Consider the following 20696-nt stretch of genomic DNA (forward strand, 5'->3'; position numbering starts at 1 on the left):
GAGATGTATAGATGTAACACTCAGTTCAAGAAGAAAAGTGGTTGTTTCCCCTTTCATTTAAGTCTGCACTTTTTACTTCACACCAGTTAGTGTTCTCAGCTCAACTAAACGGCTCGGACTTCCCAGGCAAGTCTACATTGTAAATCGCTTCAAGAAAAGCTGCAGTAGTGCCCTTATAAGCAAATCTTGTACTATTCTTTGTCTTCAACACATAGTGGAACAAACAAACAATAGAATCCATGGTGTAAGCTGTAACAGGAGTACCACAGACTGTCACAAAGGTCATGCAGGGTTGTCAAAATAAATGCTGCTGCTGAATCCAAAACTGGAGCATTGTGTTAATGAGGATTTTTTTAATCTTAAAGGGACTCAGAACTTCAATGTTTGTAGTTCAGACTACAAAATATAAATTAATTTTCCTAAAAGACACATAAAAGTTTGGATATGGTTTTGATACTATTTAACTAGAACAGTGAAGCTAGAGTTAACCTTAGATGTTCTGTATGATTTGTTCATCCTTTTCATTAGATATCCCAATTGACTATATCTGCCACTGTTATTATTAAGTTCCTCTGCTGTGAAATGGAGACCACAGGGTATGATCCTCCACTTCTGTAGGACAGTCAACGTAGCATTTCCTCACCAGATGCTCAGGAACTGGACAGCTTTTGCCCCAGGGCCTATGGAAGGAGGGTAAAGTCTGATTTCTTAATGCTGTATCTGAAATCAGTCAAGGCAAAGGAGGAACTGGACTGGAAGACTTGTAGACCTAATTGATGGCTGTTACTTCATGCCCTCAGGGGTGTGGACAGTGCAGACTTAAAAATCTTCATGTTACAGAATGATTTCTGTATTTTATCTCTTAAATGCAAGGTGCATAAAAGCAGGGAGTAGAACCGAGAGTTCAAAATAATCTGTAACACCTGTTATAGACCACCTAATCAGGTTGAAGAGGACGAGGCATTCTATGAGTAGCTTTCAGAAGTCATGCGATTGCCAACACTTATTATCATGGGAGACTTCAACTTCCCTGCTATATGTTGAAAATATAATACAACACAGAGGAAGTAGTCCAAGAGGTTTCTAGAATGTGTGGAAGATAGCTTCCTTACACAGCTGATACAAGAGCCTACCAGGGGTGGTGCTGCTAGACCTGCTCTTCACTAATAGAGAAAGACTGGTGGGAGATACGAAAGCTGGGGACTGTCTTGGGCAGAGCGACCACAAAATTGTAAAATTCTCTATTTTTGGAGTTGTCTGAAGGGTTACTGGCAAAAATGCTATCTTGAACTTCGAGAGGGCAGATTTCGACCTGTTCAGGATGCTTTGTTGCAGGGGTCTCTTGGGATTCACTCCTGAAGCTTAAGGGGTCCAGGAAGCCTTCATACTCCTCAAGATGGAAATCTTACAGGCACAAGAACATGATGTTCCTGAAGGCCATACAGCAAGCTGTAGGGGAAGAAGAACAATGTGCATGAACTGGGAACTACTACTGAGACTCCAGAAGAAAGAGAGTCTGTGTCCTCTAGAAGAAGGGACAGACTACTTGAGAGATTACAAGGAGGCTGCTAAGGTACGCAGGATTTGGAAGTTAGGAAGGCAAAAGCCCATCTTGAGCTCAGATTGGCCACTACAGTAAAAAAAGAATAAGAAATCCTTTTACAAATAAATCAATGGTAAGAGAAGAACCAAGGAGAATTTCCATCCTTTCCTTGATGCAGCAGGGAATGTGATCACTGAGGATAAAGAGAAGGAAAATGGTTTTAAGTTGAGGGAGGGAGATTTAGGTTGGATCTCAGGGGGAAATTCTTTACAGAGTGGTGAGGTGCTGGAACAGGCTGCCCAGAGAGGTTGTGGATGCCCCTTTCCTGGAGGTGTTCAAGACCAGATTGGATGGGGCCCTGAGCAGCCTGGTCTAGTATTACATGGGGAGATTGGTGGCCCTGCCTGTGGCAGAGGGGTTGGAGATTCATGATCCTTGAGGTCCATTGTGATTCTGTGGTTCTATGATTCTGTGAAGGCTGAAGTCCTCAATGCTGCGTTTACATCTGTCTTTAAAAGGCAGATCAGTTAACTGCAGGGCACTTTACGCCCTGATCTGGAAGTCTGGAATGGTTTGCAGAATACATCTCGGGTGATTCAGGTGGAGACAGTCAGAGTGCTCCTCCTCCATCTGGACTGTCACAAATCCATGGGACCACATGGGCTCCACCCTTGGGTGCTGAGGGAGCTGGCGGGGGTGATTGCCAAGCCACTTTCTGCCATCTATCAGCACTCCTGGTTATCTGAGGAGCTCCCAGGGCATATGAGGCTTACCAACGTTACCCCCATCTACAAGAAGGGCCATAAGAAGGATCTGGGGAACTACAGGCCTGTCAGCCTGACATCAGTACCAGGGGAAGTTATGGAGCAAATCATCTTGGGTGAGATCACACGGCACGTGTGTGGTGTCCAGGGCATCAGGCCCAGCCATCACAGGTTCATGAAAGGCAGGTTGTGCTTGAGCAACCTCATCTTCTACGACGAGGTGACCAGCTGGAAGATATTATTCTATTAACATCAGTGTCTCAAAGCTTGCTGGGGACACAGATGAACAAGTCCAGGCAAGTCCAGGGCAGGGGTTGAGAAATCCTTTCTCAGGAGAACTTCGATGAACAAGTCCTGGGCAAAGGTTGTGAAATCCTTTGTCTGAAGGACACAGATGAACAAGTCCAGGCAAGTATTTGGCAAAGGTTGTGAAATCCTTTCTCCGGAAAAATTGATGAGACAATTCCTGGGTAAGGGTTGTGAAATCCTTTGTCTGGGGGACACAGATGGACAAGGCCAGGGGCAAGGAGAGATGAGCTGCAGCTAAATAGCTGTGAAGCTGTCTTCTTGTGGACTTACCTCAGGATGATGGCCATCTCAGGGGGCACTCACATGACTCTTGCTCAAGTGCCCAGGGATGTCACGTAGGCAGGAGAACAAGTAGGATAAAAGAGGAATCGAAAACCATGAGGATTAGGTTTCTGACTTCAGATTCCTCACGAAGTGATGCCTGCGTGCTGAAGTAGAAGAAGAGGTGTCTGCAATCAGATTCCTCACACTACGGAATTCTTGCATCCTGAAGAACTCTGGGCCTGCTGCCTGAGCGCTGCTGCTTCCTCCCAGATTGGGTCCGCGACTGCCTCCTGCTCTCCTGCTACCTGATGAACTCTCCTGGGCCTGCTGCCTGAGCTGCTTCCTCCAGCATTGGCTCTGCGACTGCCTCCTGCTACTTACTTGCTGCCCAAGTCCGGTCACGCTGCTGCTACCTTCTCCCATCCCCTGCCCCCCCCCCCCCAGGTGCTTCTGCCTCAGACCTTCGAAACGTCACGCAACGGGACCGCTGCTGGATCCTGGTGGTGAGTATCCCCGCTTTACACAATTCTTGCTTCTTTCCTATCTTTTCTATCACCCTCCTTCCCTTCCCCGTCTCCCTGATTAGGATTTGTAATAAACTGGATGGACTAACATATGAACCGTTGTTTCTTAATCTCACGCCAAGTATACAGATATTAAAAGAATCTCATCTCCCTCCAATAAATTGGAGCGAGACACCAGCCTGGTAGATGAGGGAAAGGCTGTTGATGTAGTCTACCTAGACTTCAGCAAAGCCTTTGATACGGTCTGTCACAATATTTTCCCAGGGAAACTGACTGCCTGTGGCGTGGACAGGTATACCCTTCTTTGGGTAAGGAAATGACTAGAGGGTTGTGCCCAAGGGGTAGTGGTTAATGGAGTTAAGTCTGATGAGCAGTTTACATGTGGTGTCCCCAGGGGTCAGTTCTGGGTTCCATTTTGTTTGATATCTTCATTGATGGCCTAGATGAGGGGATTGAGTGTACCTTCAGTAAGTTTGCAGATGACACCAAGTTGGGAGGTGGCCTTGATCTGCTTGAGGGTAGGGAGGCCCTTCAGAAAGATCTGGATAAACCGAGTTGCTGGGCTGTGGTGAATGGGCCAGTGAGTGCCGTGTCCTGCACTTTGGCCACAACAACCCCATGCAGCACTATAAGTTTGGGGATGAGTGACTGGATGACTGTGAAGAGGTGAGTTGGTTGATGCTTGTCTGAACATGAGCCAACAGTGTGCCTAGGTGGCCAAGAGGGCCACCCAGTCTGCATTAGAAATAGTGTGGCCAGCAGAAGCAGAGAGGTAATCATCCCCCTGTATTCAGCCCTGGTAAGGCTGCACCTCGAGTACTGTGTTCAGTTTTGGGCCCTGCACTACATGAAAGACACTGAGGCCCTGGAATGTGTCTGTAAAGGACAGTGAAGCTGTGAGGGGTCTGGAGAACAAGTCTTATGAGGAGCGGCTGAGGGAGCTGGGATTGTTGAGTCTGGAGAAGAGGAGGCTCAGAGGAGACCTCATTGCACTCTACAACTTCCTGAAGAGAAGAGGGGTTTGGCCTCTTCCAGGCAATAAACAGGACCCAAAGATGTCTGCAAGCTGTACCAGAGGAGATTTAGATTAGACATAAGGAGAAACTTTTTCTCTCAGAGAGTGGTCAGGCACTGGAATGGCCTGCCCAGGGAGTGGTGGAGTCACTGTCCCTGGCAGTGTTCAAGAGGTGTCTGGATGAGAAGCTATGAGATATGGTTTAGTGGGTTGTGGTAGCAATGGTGATGGGAGGATGGTTGGACTAGATGATCTTGTAGGTCCTTTCCAACCTTGCGATTCTATGATTCTATTTGAAGCATGAGTGAATGGGTGATGTATTTGCTGGATACACGGAAAGCAGGAGTCATCTTTGAGCCTGGCAGCTGGGACCATCCTCTAGAAACTGCCAAATATGGGAGCCTGCTTTCCACCAGTTGACTGTGAATGTAACAAGAAATATGACCATATTCCCCTCATCTATGTGAATTTCAGCAGGAAGACATTCCACCCAAATGCTTTTGTTAAATAGGTTTTTGTGGATTTCCTTTTTCAAGCACAAACTTTTACTCATCCCATTTTCCCTTTAGAGGATTAAGGTAACTTTCTCATGTCCTTCTAGGAAGCACTGGGAGAAAACTTCAGATTTCTTTTCAAGGTTTGAGGGATGGCCCCTCTACGAAGATAGTGTGCGAGAAAACCCAGCTCAAGTGCCTTTACACCAATGCACACAGCATGGGAAATATGTGGAAGAAGCTGGAAACCATGATGTACTTGGATAATTATGATCTGGTTGTTATCATGTAGACATGGTGGGACAACTCTCATTACTTGTGTACTGTGATTGAGGGCTACAAGCTCTTCAGAAGGGACAGACAAGGTTGGAGGGGTGGTGGAGTTGCCTTCTTTGTTAGATAGTGGATAGACTGTGACGAGCTGTGTCTTAGGAACAGCCATGACCGGGTTGAGAGCTTGTGGGTAAAAATCAAAGATCGGCCTAGTAAAGGGCATCCAGTGGTTGGGGTCTGCTACAGACCACCTGATGAGGGGGAGCCTGTGGATGAGGGGGAGTTTGTTGATGAGGCTTTCTTGCTTCGACTGCAGGAGGTGTCGTGCTCATGGGCTCATCCTGATTGGGGATTTTAACCACCTGGATGTCTGCTGGGATAGTGGCATGGCAGGTGGCAGGCAATCTAGGAGATTCCTGGAGTCTGTTGAGGACAACTTCCTGGTCCAAGTACTAGATGGACTGAACAAATCGAGCAAAGGAGGTGGGTGACCAGCATGGCTAAGCAAGAACCTGTTGCTTAAACTGAGGGAAAAGAAATATACAGGAAGTAGAAGCAGGGCTGTGTAGGCTGGGAAGAATACAGGGACATTGTCCACCATGTGTAGAAATAAGATCAAGAAAGCCAAGGCACAGATGGAGCTGAACTTGGTGAGGGATGCGGATAATAACAAGAAGGGGTTCTACAGGTACATAAGCAGGAGGAGACAGACCAAGGACAGTGCTCCCCCTCTGATAAATGAGGATGGAGAACTGGCTTCCTCAGATATAGAAAAAGCTCAAGGTACTCAGTGATTGCTTTGCCTTGGTCTTCACTGGCGGTCAGGCTCCTCCCCATGTCTGCCAGGACCCTGAAGATCTAGGTGTGGGTGAGAGGAACAAATTCTGTCCCAGTATAACAGTGGATTAAATCCAAGACCTCTTCATGAAACTGAATGTATGTAAGTTCACGAGGCTGTATGATATCCATCCCAGGGTTCTGAGAAAGATGGCTGATATAGTTGCCAATGCTCTCCATCATATTTGGAAAAATCATGGCTGTTGGGTGAGACCCCATTGACTGGAAGAAGGGAAATGTTACTCCCATTTTTAAGAAAGGGACAAAGGATGACCTGGAGAACTATAGGCTGGTGAGTCTCACTTCTGTGCCTGAAAAGATCATGGAGCAAATCTTCGTTGCCATGTTAAGGCACATACAAGATGAAGAGGTGATCCAAGTGAGCCAGCATGGCTTCACCAAGGGCAGATCATGCCTGACCAATCCAGTGGCCTTCTATGATGGAGTGATGGCATTGGTGAACGAGGGAAGGGCAATGGATGTCAAGTACCTGGACTTCTGCAAAGCCTTTGACATGGTCCCTCACCACATCCTTCTCTCTAAAGTGTAACGGTATGGATTTGAAGGATGATTGGTTTCATGGATGAGGAATTGGTTAGCTGGATGCTGCTAAAGGGTTGTGATCAATGATTCTGTGTCAGGGTGGAAGCTGGTCACAAGCAGTGTCCCTCAGAGGTCAGTCTTGGTACCGGTGCTCTTCAGCATCTTCATCAATGACAGACGATGGCTTCAAGTGGACCCTCAGCAAGTTTGCCAATGACACCAAGCTGAGTGGTGAAGTCAATACACTGGAAGGAAGGGAAGCCATCCAGAGGGACCTGGACAGGCTGGGGAAGTGGGCCCATGAAAACCTAATGAGGTTCAATAATGTCAAGTGCAGGGTGCTGCACTTGGGTCAGGACAATTCCAGGTATTTATACAGACTAGGGGAAGATCTCTTGGAGAGCAGCTTTGTGGAGAAGGACCTGGGGGTCCTGGTGGGTGAGAAACTGGATGTAAGCCAGCAGTATGCACTTGCAGCCTGGAAGGCCAACTGTGTTCTGGGCTACATTAAAAAAGGGGTGGCCAACAGGGAGAGGGAGATGATTGTCCCCTCTATTCTGCTCTTGTGAGGCTCCATCTGGGGTACTGCATCCAGGCTGAGCACAAGAAACACACAGAGCTCTTGGAACAGCTCCAGAGGAGGGCCACTAAGATGATCAGAGGGCTGGAGCACCTTCTATGAAGAAAGGTTAAGGGAACTGGGCTTGTTCAGATCAGAGAAGAGAAGGCTCCAGGGAGACCTTATTGTGGACTTCCAGTACTTAAAGAGAGCTCCAACAGGAGGGGGAATGACTGCTTACATGGCTGGATAGTATAGGACAAGGAGGAATGGTTTTAAACTGAGATTGGGGAGGCTTAGGTTAGATATTAGGTGGAAGTTTTTCACTCAAATGGTGGTGACACACTGGAACAGGTTGCCCAGAGAGGTTGTGGATGCCCGATCCCTGGATGCATTCAAGACAAGGCTGGATGTGGCTTTGAGCAGCCTGGTTTCTGCCGAATGTTTCTCCCAATGCTTAAAAGTTCCACCACCCTTTGCTTTCAACATGTTTTTTAACAGCTCACTGTAGCGTTCAATCTTACCAGAAGCTGGTGCATAATAGGAGATATGATAAATCCACTCAATGCCATGTTCTTTGGCTGAACTATCCACAAGTGAATTTTTGAAATGAGTCCCGTTCTCTTGAGTCAATTCTTTCTGGGGTGCCACGTCATCACAGGATTTGCTTCTCCAAACCTAATATGGTGTTTCGGGCAGTAGCATGGGGTACTGCAATATGTTTCAAGTCACCCAGTGGTTGCTTCCACCTAGTAAGCACATAATGCTTACCGTTGTGAGATCATGGCAAAGGTGATATAATCATCCTGCCACGCCTCCCCATACTTAGACTTTTCCCATCGCTTTTCCCCCAGAGAGGTTTCATCCTCTTGGCTTGTTTAATTATGGTGCATGTGTCACGGTCATGGATAACCTGTACAATAACATCCATAGTTCAGTCTCTAGCACACTTGTATGTTGTGTCTCTTCCTCGATGGCCTGAGGTCTCATGGGCCCACCGAACTAAAAATAACTCTCCCTTGTTCTGCCAGTCCAGGTCTATTTGAGCCACATCAATTTTTGCAGCTCGATCTACCTGATGGTTATTTAGCTGTTCTTCAGTAGCCCGACTCTTGGGCACATGAGCATTTATGTGATGCACCTTTATAACCACATTTTTGTTCAGGTAGCAATGTTTTTCCACAGTTCAGCAGCCCATATAGGTTTACTCCTCCGTTGCCAGTTGTTTTGTTCCCACTTATAACCACCCCCATAAGGCATCTGCCAACCATCCATGAGTCAATATAAAGATAAAGCAGTGGCCACCTCTCCCATTCAGCAACATCTAAGGCCAGTTCGACAGCCTTTACCTCTGCGAACTGACTCGATTCTCCTTTTCCTTCAGTGGACTCTGCAACTCGTCATGCTGGGCTCCACACAAAAGCTTTCCATCTGTGATGCTTCCCTACAGTACGACACAATCCATCTGTGAACAGGGCATATTTCTTTTCATTTTCTGGTAGTTCATTGTATGGTGGGGCCTCTTTAGCATGCAATACCTCTTCTGCTGGTGATGTTCCACACTTTTCACCTTCAGGTCAGTCCATAATCAACTCTAGGATTCCTGGATGGCTGAGGTTCTCCATCATAGCTCGCTGCACAGTCAACACAATCCGCTTACTCCAAGTAACATCAGTAGCATGATGGGTGGAAGGAATCTTTCCTTTAAACATCCAGTTCAGCACTGGCAGTCGAGGTGCCAGAAGGAGCTGCATTTCAGTGCCCATTACTTCAGAAGCAGCCTGAACCCCTTCACGTGTGGCTAAGATCTCTTTATCAGCTGAAGTGCAGCCCTCTTCCGACCCCCTGTACACTCTACTCCAGAATCCCAGGGGTCAGCCTTGGGTTTCTCCTAAGGCTCTTTGTCATAGACTCCAAGTAGGACCTTTCTTTCCAGCAGCTGTGTAGAGGATGTTCTTCACATCCTCTCCCATCCGTACTGGCTCCAGGGCCATAGCGCAGGCTATCTCCTCTTTAATTTGCTCAAAAGCCTGCTGTTGTTCAGGACCCCACAAAAAATTATACTTCTTCCATGTCACCTTGTAGAGGGGGCTTACAATGAGGCTATACTTTGGGATGTGCATTCTCCAAAAGTCCACTACACCCAGAAAAGACTGTGTCTCTTTCTTGATAGTGGGTGGAGACAGCTGTGATCTTGTCACTCACATCTCCTGGCATGTGACAATGCCCATCTTGCCATTTTATTCCTGGGAACTGAATTTCTTGGGCAGGTCCTTTCATTATGTTTAGCTTAATAGCAAAAGCAGCATGCATTAGAATTTGGATTATTTGCTCTCCTTTCTTAAAAATTTCCTCTGCTGTATCGTCCCACACAACAATGTCATCAATTCATTGCAGGTGCTCGGGAGAACCGCCCTGTTCCAGTGTAGTTTGGGTCAACCCATGGCAAATGGTTGGGCTGTGTTTCTCCCACTGGGGCAAACAGTTCCAGGTGTACTGAACGTCCTTCCAGGTAATAGCAAACTGTGGCCTGCATTCTGTGGCCGAAGGAATAGAAAAGAATGCATTGGCAATGTCGTTGGAAAGCAACCATTGGCAATGGTTGGAAGCAACCATTTGGCTGCTTCCAACTCCAGTTCGTACCGGAATTCTAACATAGCTTGCACAGCAGGGCTCAGTGGGAGTGTGACTTAATTCAGGCTGTGGCAATCTACCATCAGCCTCCATTCTCTGCTGGCTTTACGCACTGGCCTTATGGGGCTGTTAAAAGGCAAGTGAGTTTTGCTGATCACTCCCTGACTTTGTAGCTGATGAATCAGCTTATGAATGGGGAGCACGGAATCCCTGTTGTTGCGGTACTGTAGCCTGTGTGCCATTTTTGTAGCCACTGGTACCTGCTGCTCTTTTACCTGTAGTAACCCCAAAACAGACAGATCTTCTGACAGGCCAGACAAAACAGACAGCTGATTAATGCTGTCTTTATTTACAGGAGCTATGCCAAGTGCCCATCAGTATCTCTTGGGATCCCTGAAATGCCCCCTACTGAGATAATCTATACTGAGTATGCGTGGAGCCCCCAGTCCAGTTACTATAGGATGCTTCCGCTAGTCTTTCCCAGTGAGGCTTATTTCTGCCTCCAACACAGACAATTCCTGAGAGCACCCAGTCACTCCAGAAATATAAATCAATTCTGTCCCTTTATAACTCGAGGGCATCAGAGCGCACTGGGCACCGGTGTCCAGCAGTGCTTTGTATTCCTGTGGTTCTGACATGCCAGGCCATTGAATCCACACAGTCCAATACACTCTATTATCCCTTTCCCCTCCCTGACTGAGGGCAGGGCCCCTCTATTGGTTACCTGCAGTAACGGGAGCAATTTCAGTAATGGTCGTTCTGTTTTGTAATTCTCTCACCTGTGCTCATAGTGCAGGAGTGGGTTCATCGTACCACTTCTTCACATCCTCTCCATGCTCACAGAAGTAGCTCCATAGAGCAGCACACGACATTGATTTACTGTGGTCATTTGCTCGAGCAGGGAGGCATTTGCCTTTGATAGCTGAGACTTTAATCAGTTTGATCATCTCCTTCAGCAGATTCTTTTGATCATCCTGGTCTTCATGTGTGTTTCTGATACTGCCACGGGTTCATCGTGTTTAATCACTAGGAACAATTCATCCAGCATGCTGTCCTGTTTCTTCTCCATTTTATCTAGTCTTTCTGTCATTTGGGAGATGGCTGAGATGAAAGCATGGGATGGCAGTAATTTTTGTTCTAAGTTTTGAAGTGTAAGAATCAGTTCAAGAACTGGGGGGGTCTTCTGTTTAGGTCCTCGTATCTATCAAATGTTACTACCAGTGTGCTGGCATACTTTTCCAGTGCTGTTCTTGTGAGCTTCTGCCATATATCAGGTGTACTCTTCACTTTCTCAGGATCATGGCCCTGGCATGGATCATTACGAATAAATGTGGGAACATACAGTGTTTCCACCATGGCTGTTTCTCTCAAATATTGGATGCCTTTCTCAACAGTATTCCATTCTCTCATCTCAGAATCCAGATCATCTTTGAAGGGATGTCTTCACAGCTACTATCATCGCAGATATGCCAGAAGGCGGCAACTGAATTCAGACATCTACTAATCTCTCTATCAATAGCTGGGTGTCAGGCAATGTTTCCTAGCTGGCGAGCTTTGCTACCATCTATGGACACGCTATTGGCCCCATTGTCCCAACAACGAAGCAACCAGGTGACAACAGTTTCATTCGGGTGCTGTATAAACTCCTTTCTTAAGCATTGGATTTCAGTCATTTTCAGGGGTCGACTAATAGTGGTAACAGTAATTTCCTTCTCCTCACTTTCTTCTCCATGTCTCTTACTTTTCTCAGTTGCCTTTCTCGGTGATGGTGGTTTTGGGGATGGCCTCGCCTGGATCTTCCTCTACTTCCTCTGCTGCTGCTTCTTTCTGTTCTAGATGCAAGGATGCCCATTTCCATTTCTGGCCTTCCACAGGGGCAACGGACATTGATACTTCCTGCACAGGTGCTTCTTGTGATCAGTTGGGCTTGACTTGGAGTTTTCCCCCTTTGGTTTGGATCTCAATTTGGAAACTCTCTCTCTCCACAATATTATTATATAGAGCTCAGTAAGCACAAGCCAAACCTCAAATAAGCTGTTCCTCCTCTGATCTTTCTGATCTGATGCTCCTGATGTTACACGATAATTCACCAAATTGCTTTTAGTTCCTTTTAATAGAAGGTTAAGGTTCTCCATTCTTATGTTTTGAATCAAATCACTGCGTACATGTGTGCTCCCCTCTCGGGCTGCAGCAGGCTGTTCATTCACCTTAAGCCTAATGAAACTGCATTTTGCTTTCCATATTGCTGATTAATCACTGTGCAGTAATAACATCCCATTCTGCAAGCAGCTTAAACAAACAAACAAAAAAAAAGAAACCAGTGTTCCCTTGGAACTGATTGTGCTGCTACAAGTATACACTCCTGTGTATAAGCATCTCACTGGCCAAAGCAAAGGGAACACAGGCATTCTGAAAAAATGAGAGTAATTGCCATGCCACTCCAGCCCCAGCCAGGAACCAAATTTTGCTACTTCTGCAAGGCTTCAATTATACATTATAACACGCTCTTTGCCTTCTATCTGTGATAGAAAACTGTCACACAAATTCAGGGAAGAAACATCTGTATTTTGCTGACAATGCAGGTGAAGGAAGTGAAGTGGTGACAAGATACCCCCCCACATCATCTAACACACTTGCTGCCTCTTCCCACCTCACCAAACCTCTCCTTCATGAAATGTGGAACAGCTCATAGGTTCCAGTCATAGAAACCAAAGAAACACAGTAAGGCACATACTGAGGAAAACAGACACTCAAGCCAGCCCCAACAGAAAGCAGAACTGGTTGCACCAGAAAGTCCTTGTACAGCTCCTGTCCCACATCCAGTGGCAGCCAGGTGCCAGCTGTTGCCATGTGTGGCAGCTGCCTCTTGCTCAGCCTCTAGCTCTGTAAGCCAGGTCTGTGCTTGGAGCCACACCAGCTTGCCCTTAGGCAGCTGGTGTTCATACATGTAAAGAGTTGTCAGTCAGAGATCCCTGCTATTCAATTTGCAAGAAGGCAGATTCTTTTCTGTGGCCTAGCAAAACTTGCCCAAAACAAGTTCAATTAAAAGCGTTTTATGTTTCACTGCTAATACCATCAGAGGAGTGCTCCAAAATCCTCAGGCATTTTCTGGCAAAAGCACAGTTTAGTTCTGCTGTCAGCAATTAAACACCAGAAAATGTTTTGCTCCCAACAGGCAAAGGAACCTCCTCATAAACAACTTTGAGATAAGGGAACTTCATAGGTAAAAACCAGTATTCCAAGTTGTAAAAGAGGTAAAACTGATGATTCAAGATGACACGATCAATTATTTTTAAGAGATCCACAAAAAACTCTCTGACTGTCTTGTGAGGTTTGAAGGGATAGTAGAAGTCTCTTATAGCTGCTGCCAGCGTCTTGTTTCCTAGAGGTCCAAAAATTGATGTTTCGTTTCCCAGATAAATAGGTTCTCCACTGAATAATATTATACTGGTGTAGTTTGTTTGGATCTTATTGAATGTAGCTCCCAGGTCAGCCAGCTTCTGGTATGTTCTCAGTATGAATTTAGAGCATTCATAGGAATCAAACCATACAACTGATTTTTTTTCAGGACTTGCTTGAACTGTCCAAGTCTCATAGTAAATGCCTGTCTCATTGTCGTACTTCACCCATTTTGCCATTTCATTAAACATGGTTCCTGTAAGAGATGGAAATAAGCATTACAGAAACGAGGGAACAAAAATACAGATCAAAACATTTTCTCTCCAGGTTCACCTCCCTTCTCTGCAAAAGTTTACCTACCACATTACCTATCCGCAGAGATGCAAGATATATGCTGGAGGGAGAATTCATACTCATTGAATAAACTAAAAGTAACTTCTTATCTGTAAATGTAAGTTGCCCAAATGGCTTTTTTTTTTTTCTGCCATGTCTGTCATGGAGTTAGCTCTAGATCTGAATCCATGACAGGGGCACAAACCCAGAAAGAGACAAAAGAGAGAGGGGAAAAAAAACTACCCCACTTTTTGCAGTGTAGCTGGCCCCGGGCAGGCCATGCGCTCCAGGAGAGGGGGAAGGTTAGGGAGATGGCAGATGGGTCTAAAAAATACAACGGCAACGATCTGAAGAGGAACAGTAAATTACTACATCCAACAGAATTAAACAAACAGAAAGAGAAAAGAGTGTTCAAAATATGAGGTAGTAGACAAGTAGTCTTGTGCTAGTAGACTGCAGGGAATGTAAGTGCTTTATCTCCATGGCAAACAAAGAGAGTTCGAGTCAGCGAGAAAGAGCTGCTGGTGTCCTGCCAGGAACTCCACCTTTCTTCCTCTGCATACCAGGTCCTCCAGAAATGCTGCTCTGCTCCTCACCTCCCCTCTGAGAACCCAAAATGCCCCAAAAAAGCAGTCCATGGAACCAAAACATTAACTCTTTAGCACCCGCTCTTTTACATGATATTCTGATGTGGAATACCGACAACAAAAATCACAAAACCACAACACCTGTCCCTTGCTACTATGCCAGAACTTTTAAACTTTGGAGAAGTGACACTCATCACTGCATTTTATCCATGCAGACAAACAGAGCAGGTAGTACTATCTGCAACATATGCTGACAGTATTCACCAGAGCAACAAGTTTTTGCCCTTCCTATAATTGTAACTAAATTTTGTAATTCGAGGCCTAGTTTTTCATGCTTCTTCACAAAAGGAGGCTAAGTAACCTCTGACTGGGATAGCTGATACCTCCTCAGCCAGGAACGTCAAACTAAGCCAAAATATAGGAGTGGTACATGAAGACGAGCAAACTTAAATACTTAGGTTGTATATATGTATAATTGGAATACTTAATTGAAATCCCTCATTGCACTCTACAACCTCCTCATTGCACTCTACAACCTCCTGAAGGGAGGTTGTGGTGAAGAGGGATTTGGCCTCTTCTCCCAGGCAACGAGCAGGACACGGGGTAACGGCTGCAAGTTATATCAGAGAAGGTTTAGATTAGACATAAGGAAGAACTTTTTCTCTCAGAGAGTGGTCAGGCACTGGAATGGCTGCCCAGAGAGGTGGTGGAGTCGCCATCCCTGGCAGTGTTCAAGAGGCGTCTGGATGACGTGCTGCGTGATATGGTTTAGTGCTTGTGATGGCAATGGTGATGAGGAGACGGTTGGACTAGATGATCTTGTAGGTCATTTCCAACCTTGTGATTCTATGATTCTATGTTCTGCTGAAGAGCCATTTCACAAATGAAATGGGAAAAACATCTGTAACTCAGTTCATCTCTGCCATAGCAGAGGGTGATGAATTTGCCTCCTCAAAACAGATGTGAAGTACAAGGCTCATCTGTGTGTTTTCCCCCATATTCTTAGCCATACATTTCAGCTCAGCTCTTCCCTCAGTCACTACTCTGGGTGCAACTGCCTTTGACTCAGATCCAACTATCACCTCACATTCATAACACAGCCACATTTTTTTAATGCAATACATGAGAAGGCAGTCATATGACAGCTTGCAATCCTGGGGCTGTTCTAAGCCACGGTTTCTTCAGCTGCAAGTGTCACTGCTGTGTGACTGTGCTTGGGCTAATGAGAAATCTGTGTCTGTCACTAATGCTGCCCTACACACAACAACAGGCTCTCACATTTATTTAATGTAATATCTTTCCCAAGCTTCAGGGACAGGGCTGCATGCTCCACACAATCCCCCAACACAAGCTGCGTAAGTCTTGTTTCCAAGCCCACTCTTCATTACAGAAGACATGCATGTCACACTTACCCAAGGGAAGGCATGCATGCATGCAGGCAGATACCGCAGAGCAATGACAGCTCTGCACTCTGTCTTCTCATGCTGCCCCTTTGTAGCTTGTTCCTCATACTTCAGAGTTTTCAGGCTTCACAGTAAACATGACAATCTGTTTAACTGTCTACTACTTGGTTTAGAATCTGTATCAAGAACTGCACTTAGTACACTGTAGTTGTTTTTGCAGCTCCCTTTTATAATTCCTATCAGATTAGCTTCCCAGGGGGTATCATGCAATGTACGTCACTGAACAGAATTTGTCTCTCCTAACAAGACCAAGATGGACTTAACATGAAGTTCTGGCTTTAACAACCTTAGCTAACCAAAAATATTACAGGTTCATGCCTGGTTCCCTGATAATCTGTGGGAAGATGCTCAGACTGTCAGAAACTCAAACTTTAGATATCCCTGCCCTACCTCCACAAAAGAAGCATAACCCTATACAATACTGTCCTGGTCAACAGCATTAAAAAAAAAAAAAAAAAAAAAAAAATCAAAATGCTTCATTGTGGCCTCTGACACTGATGACCAAACATCCATTAGGGTTCTGAAGAGGAAAGAGGCTTTTTATCAGGTCAGACAGGTCATAATTCTGTCTGCCTGTGTTTGTACACATTCTGCCATGGCAACTTTCAGAATCCTAGTCAAATTCAGAGATGCCACCTTCCTATCAGCTTTGTGGACATGGGAAACTTGCTTACAGACTCAGACAGTAACAATACCTCCAGAGGCACCAGAGCCTCTCTTTACTTAGCCATTAAGTAATCCACACAGACAGAGACCACTACAAATTCCACAAATGTATTAAATATTTATCTTAGTGTTTGCACAAAACAATCTAACCACAGCAGGCACTGAAGCCTTTGGTCACGACATACAAACTCACAGGAAAGCAGTTTCACTACTTAAAGAGCCACCTAGAATTTCTTTGCTAAAGCAGTGAGAGAACGTAGAGACTGTGCCCAACACACACACACTGTTATCGGATACTGAAGGCTGCCTTGAACCACTTACTACATCACCTTTAGAAGTGAGTTGTTTTATTCAAGTCCTCCTTTGTTCACAACTCATTGACCATATTACTACTGTCATCAACCTTATTTATTTAAATGACCTTTTCATTTTAGGATTTCAGTTTTCAGTGTATACCAGGAAGTTATTCTGGTGATCATCCATGAATTTAGTGGAATAAATCCTGGTTTTGTTCTATGACATATAAGAGTAAAGACCTTTTACTAAGGACATTTGCACAGCTTTTATGACACAAAATGGGGAATATGGAAACTGAGATGAATATTTTTGACATCTATGAATATTCTTAAATATGCCTTAATTACTTATTTGGTAATGCACGTTTTTTCACCAATTTTTCCATTCTCAGCAGTCATCTACTCCTTCACAATAGAAGGCTTTGTTTTGATGACAGCATGTGAAAACTCCATGAGTTCTCTGTATAAGCTATTCTTCTATTCTTATAGTGAGGAGACTCAAGTGGTTTTGCATAGCAACTTCCAATGACACCCACTTAACAACACTTCAGTGCGTCTTGTTCAAAAGGCGGCATCCTCATATCCCTTTCTGTTATAAAAGTAGTGCAGAGATAGCATTGAAATCAGCAGAATCAGCCACTTACATTACAAATAGCCATAAGTGAAAAGACACTTCTTATCCTGAAGACAAAGTTGACTACATTTTATAATATTAGCAACATCCAAAGCATCTGAAATATACCTGATATTTTGGTTATGAGAACAAGAGTTCCGTTTTCCTTCCAGTGTGCATCATCTATTCCTTCATAAAAGCAAGCAGCTCCCTGGTTACACCAGAACGGTGCATCCATTCCAGGTCGGAGATGTGGAAACGTGCAGTTCCCAAGCTGGAAGAGCTCATACCACTCCATTGTGTAGTTTTTGCCAGTTAAACTGCTCTTGAAACCCACAGCATCATGCATAATTTTCTGGAAAAGAACAAAAACTTTAACAGAAAGAAAAATAATTCTATAAAAATGCCAGCAGCTTGACCTGCACACCAGATCAGATACCTGAGAGCAAGGTGGGAACAGGGGGAGTGGCTCCTACTCCCATTTTCAATAGTGTTGATGCACAACATACTAGATGGTATCATGCACATACTTCTAACACGGAATCAGACTGCCTCAGTGCTTGTTTATCTATCCATCGTGCATTCTGTTATCTGGAGGCACTCAGTGGGACCTCAGCATCAAAACCCACACTTACTTTTGATGCTTATCTCACAAAGGAATCAAAGAAATAAGGAGCAAAACTGCATTAGCAGCAACAGATCTTAGCAATGAAAGCCACAAAACAACTGAGATAAATATTTATTTTTAAAGCTGTAAATTCATAAATTCAATCTCAGTTTAACAAGTAAGGTAAAGACATTTGAAGTTATCTCTATTTTTGGCTCTGTACTTTGTTTTGATGTTGCTGCTTTATGTTCATTAATATTTCTTTGTTCATTAGGGATCAAGCTCTGAAGCTTATGTATGCTAGTTACAGCTATAAATATTGTTGAAGTTGAGATTCTATCATATTTGTACAACTCCACATAGACCTGAATAGTAATTATAATATCCAACAAAATGCACTGCTTCTGCAGTAAAGAAACTCAAATTGTAATAATGCATATATATTAAATACTCCCAGTGTGCAGCTTGGTTGTGAAACACAGTCACACCCACTGACGATGATGGTCATACTCTTTGCTTTTGCTGAAGTGAATTCTGTAACTTTTTCCAGAAACGTACTGTTCTTCAGTAAGTTTCACATTATTGACCCTGGCTGTTAAATTTGTCTGAATCTCCTGCTACAGCTTTGCTAAACAAAAACATCACCTTACCAAATGTCCAAGTAGATCCCCATATTTAAATTCCCATACTGGAGCCTGTAATCGATACACTTCAATAACATCTTCTTCTTTCATGAGTGGAATAGCAGAGCCAGTGGGACAGAAAGTGTAACGAGCTTGGCAGTAAGGATCAGTTTTTGGACGGAAATCAAAGCGCCTGTATTGAGAAAGAGAAGCACAGACAATAATAAGCACAGCTTCACTGCTGGAGTCATTCCTCTAACTTCCTAAAAGCCTATGTCAGAGGGCTCAGGTGTATGGTACCTCCCAAAGCTAGACACTGCGATATAGATGCTGTAATGCTTGGAGAGTACAAGTCTGTAATACTGCTGAGGCACACATACGACTCACAAGTCTTTCTTTCCCCATCTCTTTCAGATTAACTCACTGTACCTCACCTACAGAAAGGTTCTATATTCCTGTTAAGAAGGTGAAAACTAGAAAGTAAATACACAACCAGAAAACAGACGCCAGCCATACATTTAAGTCCTATTTCTAAAATACCTTAAGTTTTCATTTCCCCTCCCACTGCATCTGCATATGACAACAAGCAAGTTATGAAGCACTAAAACACTGCATTTCTGAGCGTTAAACTGAAAGGTCTGTACTGTGATTTTGACCAATCTTGCAAGTACTGAGCTTACTGGAAAATCTGGAAGACTCCAGACTGCAAAATCAATTCCTTAGGCACCACCTGATGTAAATGTAACTGTAGAAATTATACTCAAGCTTTCAGAGCCTCAAATATTCAGTAGATTTTTTACTCAGAGAGTGGTAAGGCACTGGAACAGGTTGGTCAGATTGCTGGTGGGTACTCTATCCCTGGAGGCATTCAAGGCCAGGCTGGATGGGGCCCCAGGAAGCCTCATCTGGTGGGCAGCAGCACTGCCAACAGCAGGTGATCTTTAAGTCTCTTCCACTCCAAGCCCTTCTATGATGCTATGTATTAAACAGCAGTTAAACTGTGTAACATTTGCCTCTACAAACATCAAACTCCTGAAAAATACACAACTGTGTAGCCTTCCTCCTGAAGGGGCTCATGCAAAGCCCTGTCCATTCCCTTCAGCTTAATGCAGTAATACACAGTCCCCTGCTTTCACCAGCAGTGCTGGCCTTCTGCAGGTAAGTGCTGTGTAGCAGCAATCAGGACTTTATTTCATTCCACTTATCATAAAATGGAATATGAAGTGAATTTCGACCGCAAGCCAAACCAAGGCAGCCTGATTTCCTCACGTTTTATTAAAACAGGAATTTCACTCAGAGGGTGGTGATGCACTGGAACAGGTTGCCCAAGGAGGTTGTGGATGCCCGATCCCTGGAGGTATTCAAGGCCAGGCTGGATGTGGCTCTGGACAGCCTGGTCTGGTGTTTGGTGACCCTGCCCATGGCAGGGGGGTTGAAACTAGATGATCACTGTGGCCCTTTTCAACCTAGTCCACTCTATGATTCTATGATATGATTCTATGAATTAAACAAGCACGTTTGAAGCAAGAGCTCTCATTTCTACAGATAGAGGAAGGAAAAAGGCAGCTCTCTGGCCAATCCGTGATGCCTGTTCTCTTACTTGTGAGCTCACCATACCAAGCACAGCACTAGCAACAAATCACGTAAGCCTACTGTTATTAAAAACACGAATCTCTGCATAGCCGTCCGTAATTTAGTGAAAACCACCAGGCACCCAGGAAAGCACGTAAGTGTTTTCAGCCCCGCCTCAGCCCCGGTCCCCGCCTCAGCCCCGGCCCCCGCCCCGCCTGTCACAGGCCGTAGGTCGGGAGGCGGGGCAGCCCCACAGCGCGCCTGCGCCAAAGCGGGCGGTTGGGAGCAGGGACGCGTACCTTCCCCCCCTCAGCATCACTCACCTGTAAGGCACCGGCCAACGCCGCTGCGGGGCGTGAGAGCCGCCCGAGAGGCACGGCCCGCAGGCCGCCGCCAGCAGTAGCGGTAGCAGCAGCCATCGGTGGCGGATGGCGGAGCTCATGGCGGCCCGCAGGGCTCCGTGGCGCGCCGGGGGCGCTGGTGGCCGACTGAGGCGGCGGCGGGGCCGAGGGAAGTTGGGCGGGAGGGGGCCGCCCCTGCGCCCGCCCACGCAGCCCGGGGCTGCCCGAAAGGCCTCGGCCGTGTGAGCGGGATCGGCTGTGGAGGGACGGGCTGCAGAGCGTGGCAGGCCGCGGCACTGCTACGTGTGGGGGGCAGTAAAGCCGCAGGGGTGACGTTGTTCTCCTTCCTCGCGCTTCGGAAAAGTGTGTCTTGAATTATTCTTTAAAACGTGATGCAGCGTTAGCTGCGGGCAGTGGGTGTGGTGCTGATGGGTTCT

General features: G+C 45.5%; 1 protein-coding gene across 1 annotated transcript; it reads right to left on the bottom strand.

Annotated features, from left to right (window-relative positions):
- Positions 1 to 12303: 12303 nt before the first annotated feature.
- CLN5 (CLN5 intracellular trafficking protein) lies at positions 12304 to 20461 on the bottom strand. The gene is made up of 4 exons (XM_048967704.1): positions 20242 to 20461; positions 18374 to 18539; positions 17246 to 17471; positions 12304 to 13414 (listed from the first exon to the last, which is right to left on the bottom strand). The coding sequence occupies exons 1-4, from the start codon at positions 20358 to 20360 to the stop codon at positions 12903 to 12905; spliced, it is 1023 nt and encodes a 340-aa protein (XP_048823661.1). The 5' UTR covers positions 20361 to 20461; the 3' UTR covers positions 12304 to 12902.
- Positions 20462 to 20696: the final 235 nt, after the last annotated feature.

The sequence above is a fragment of the Lagopus muta genome, chromosome 1 (assembly GCF_023343835.1).
Source record: "Lagopus muta isolate bLagMut1 chromosome 1, bLagMut1 primary, whole genome shotgun sequence".
Lineage (NCBI taxonomy): Eukaryota > Metazoa > Chordata > Aves > Galliformes > Phasianidae > Lagopus > Lagopus muta.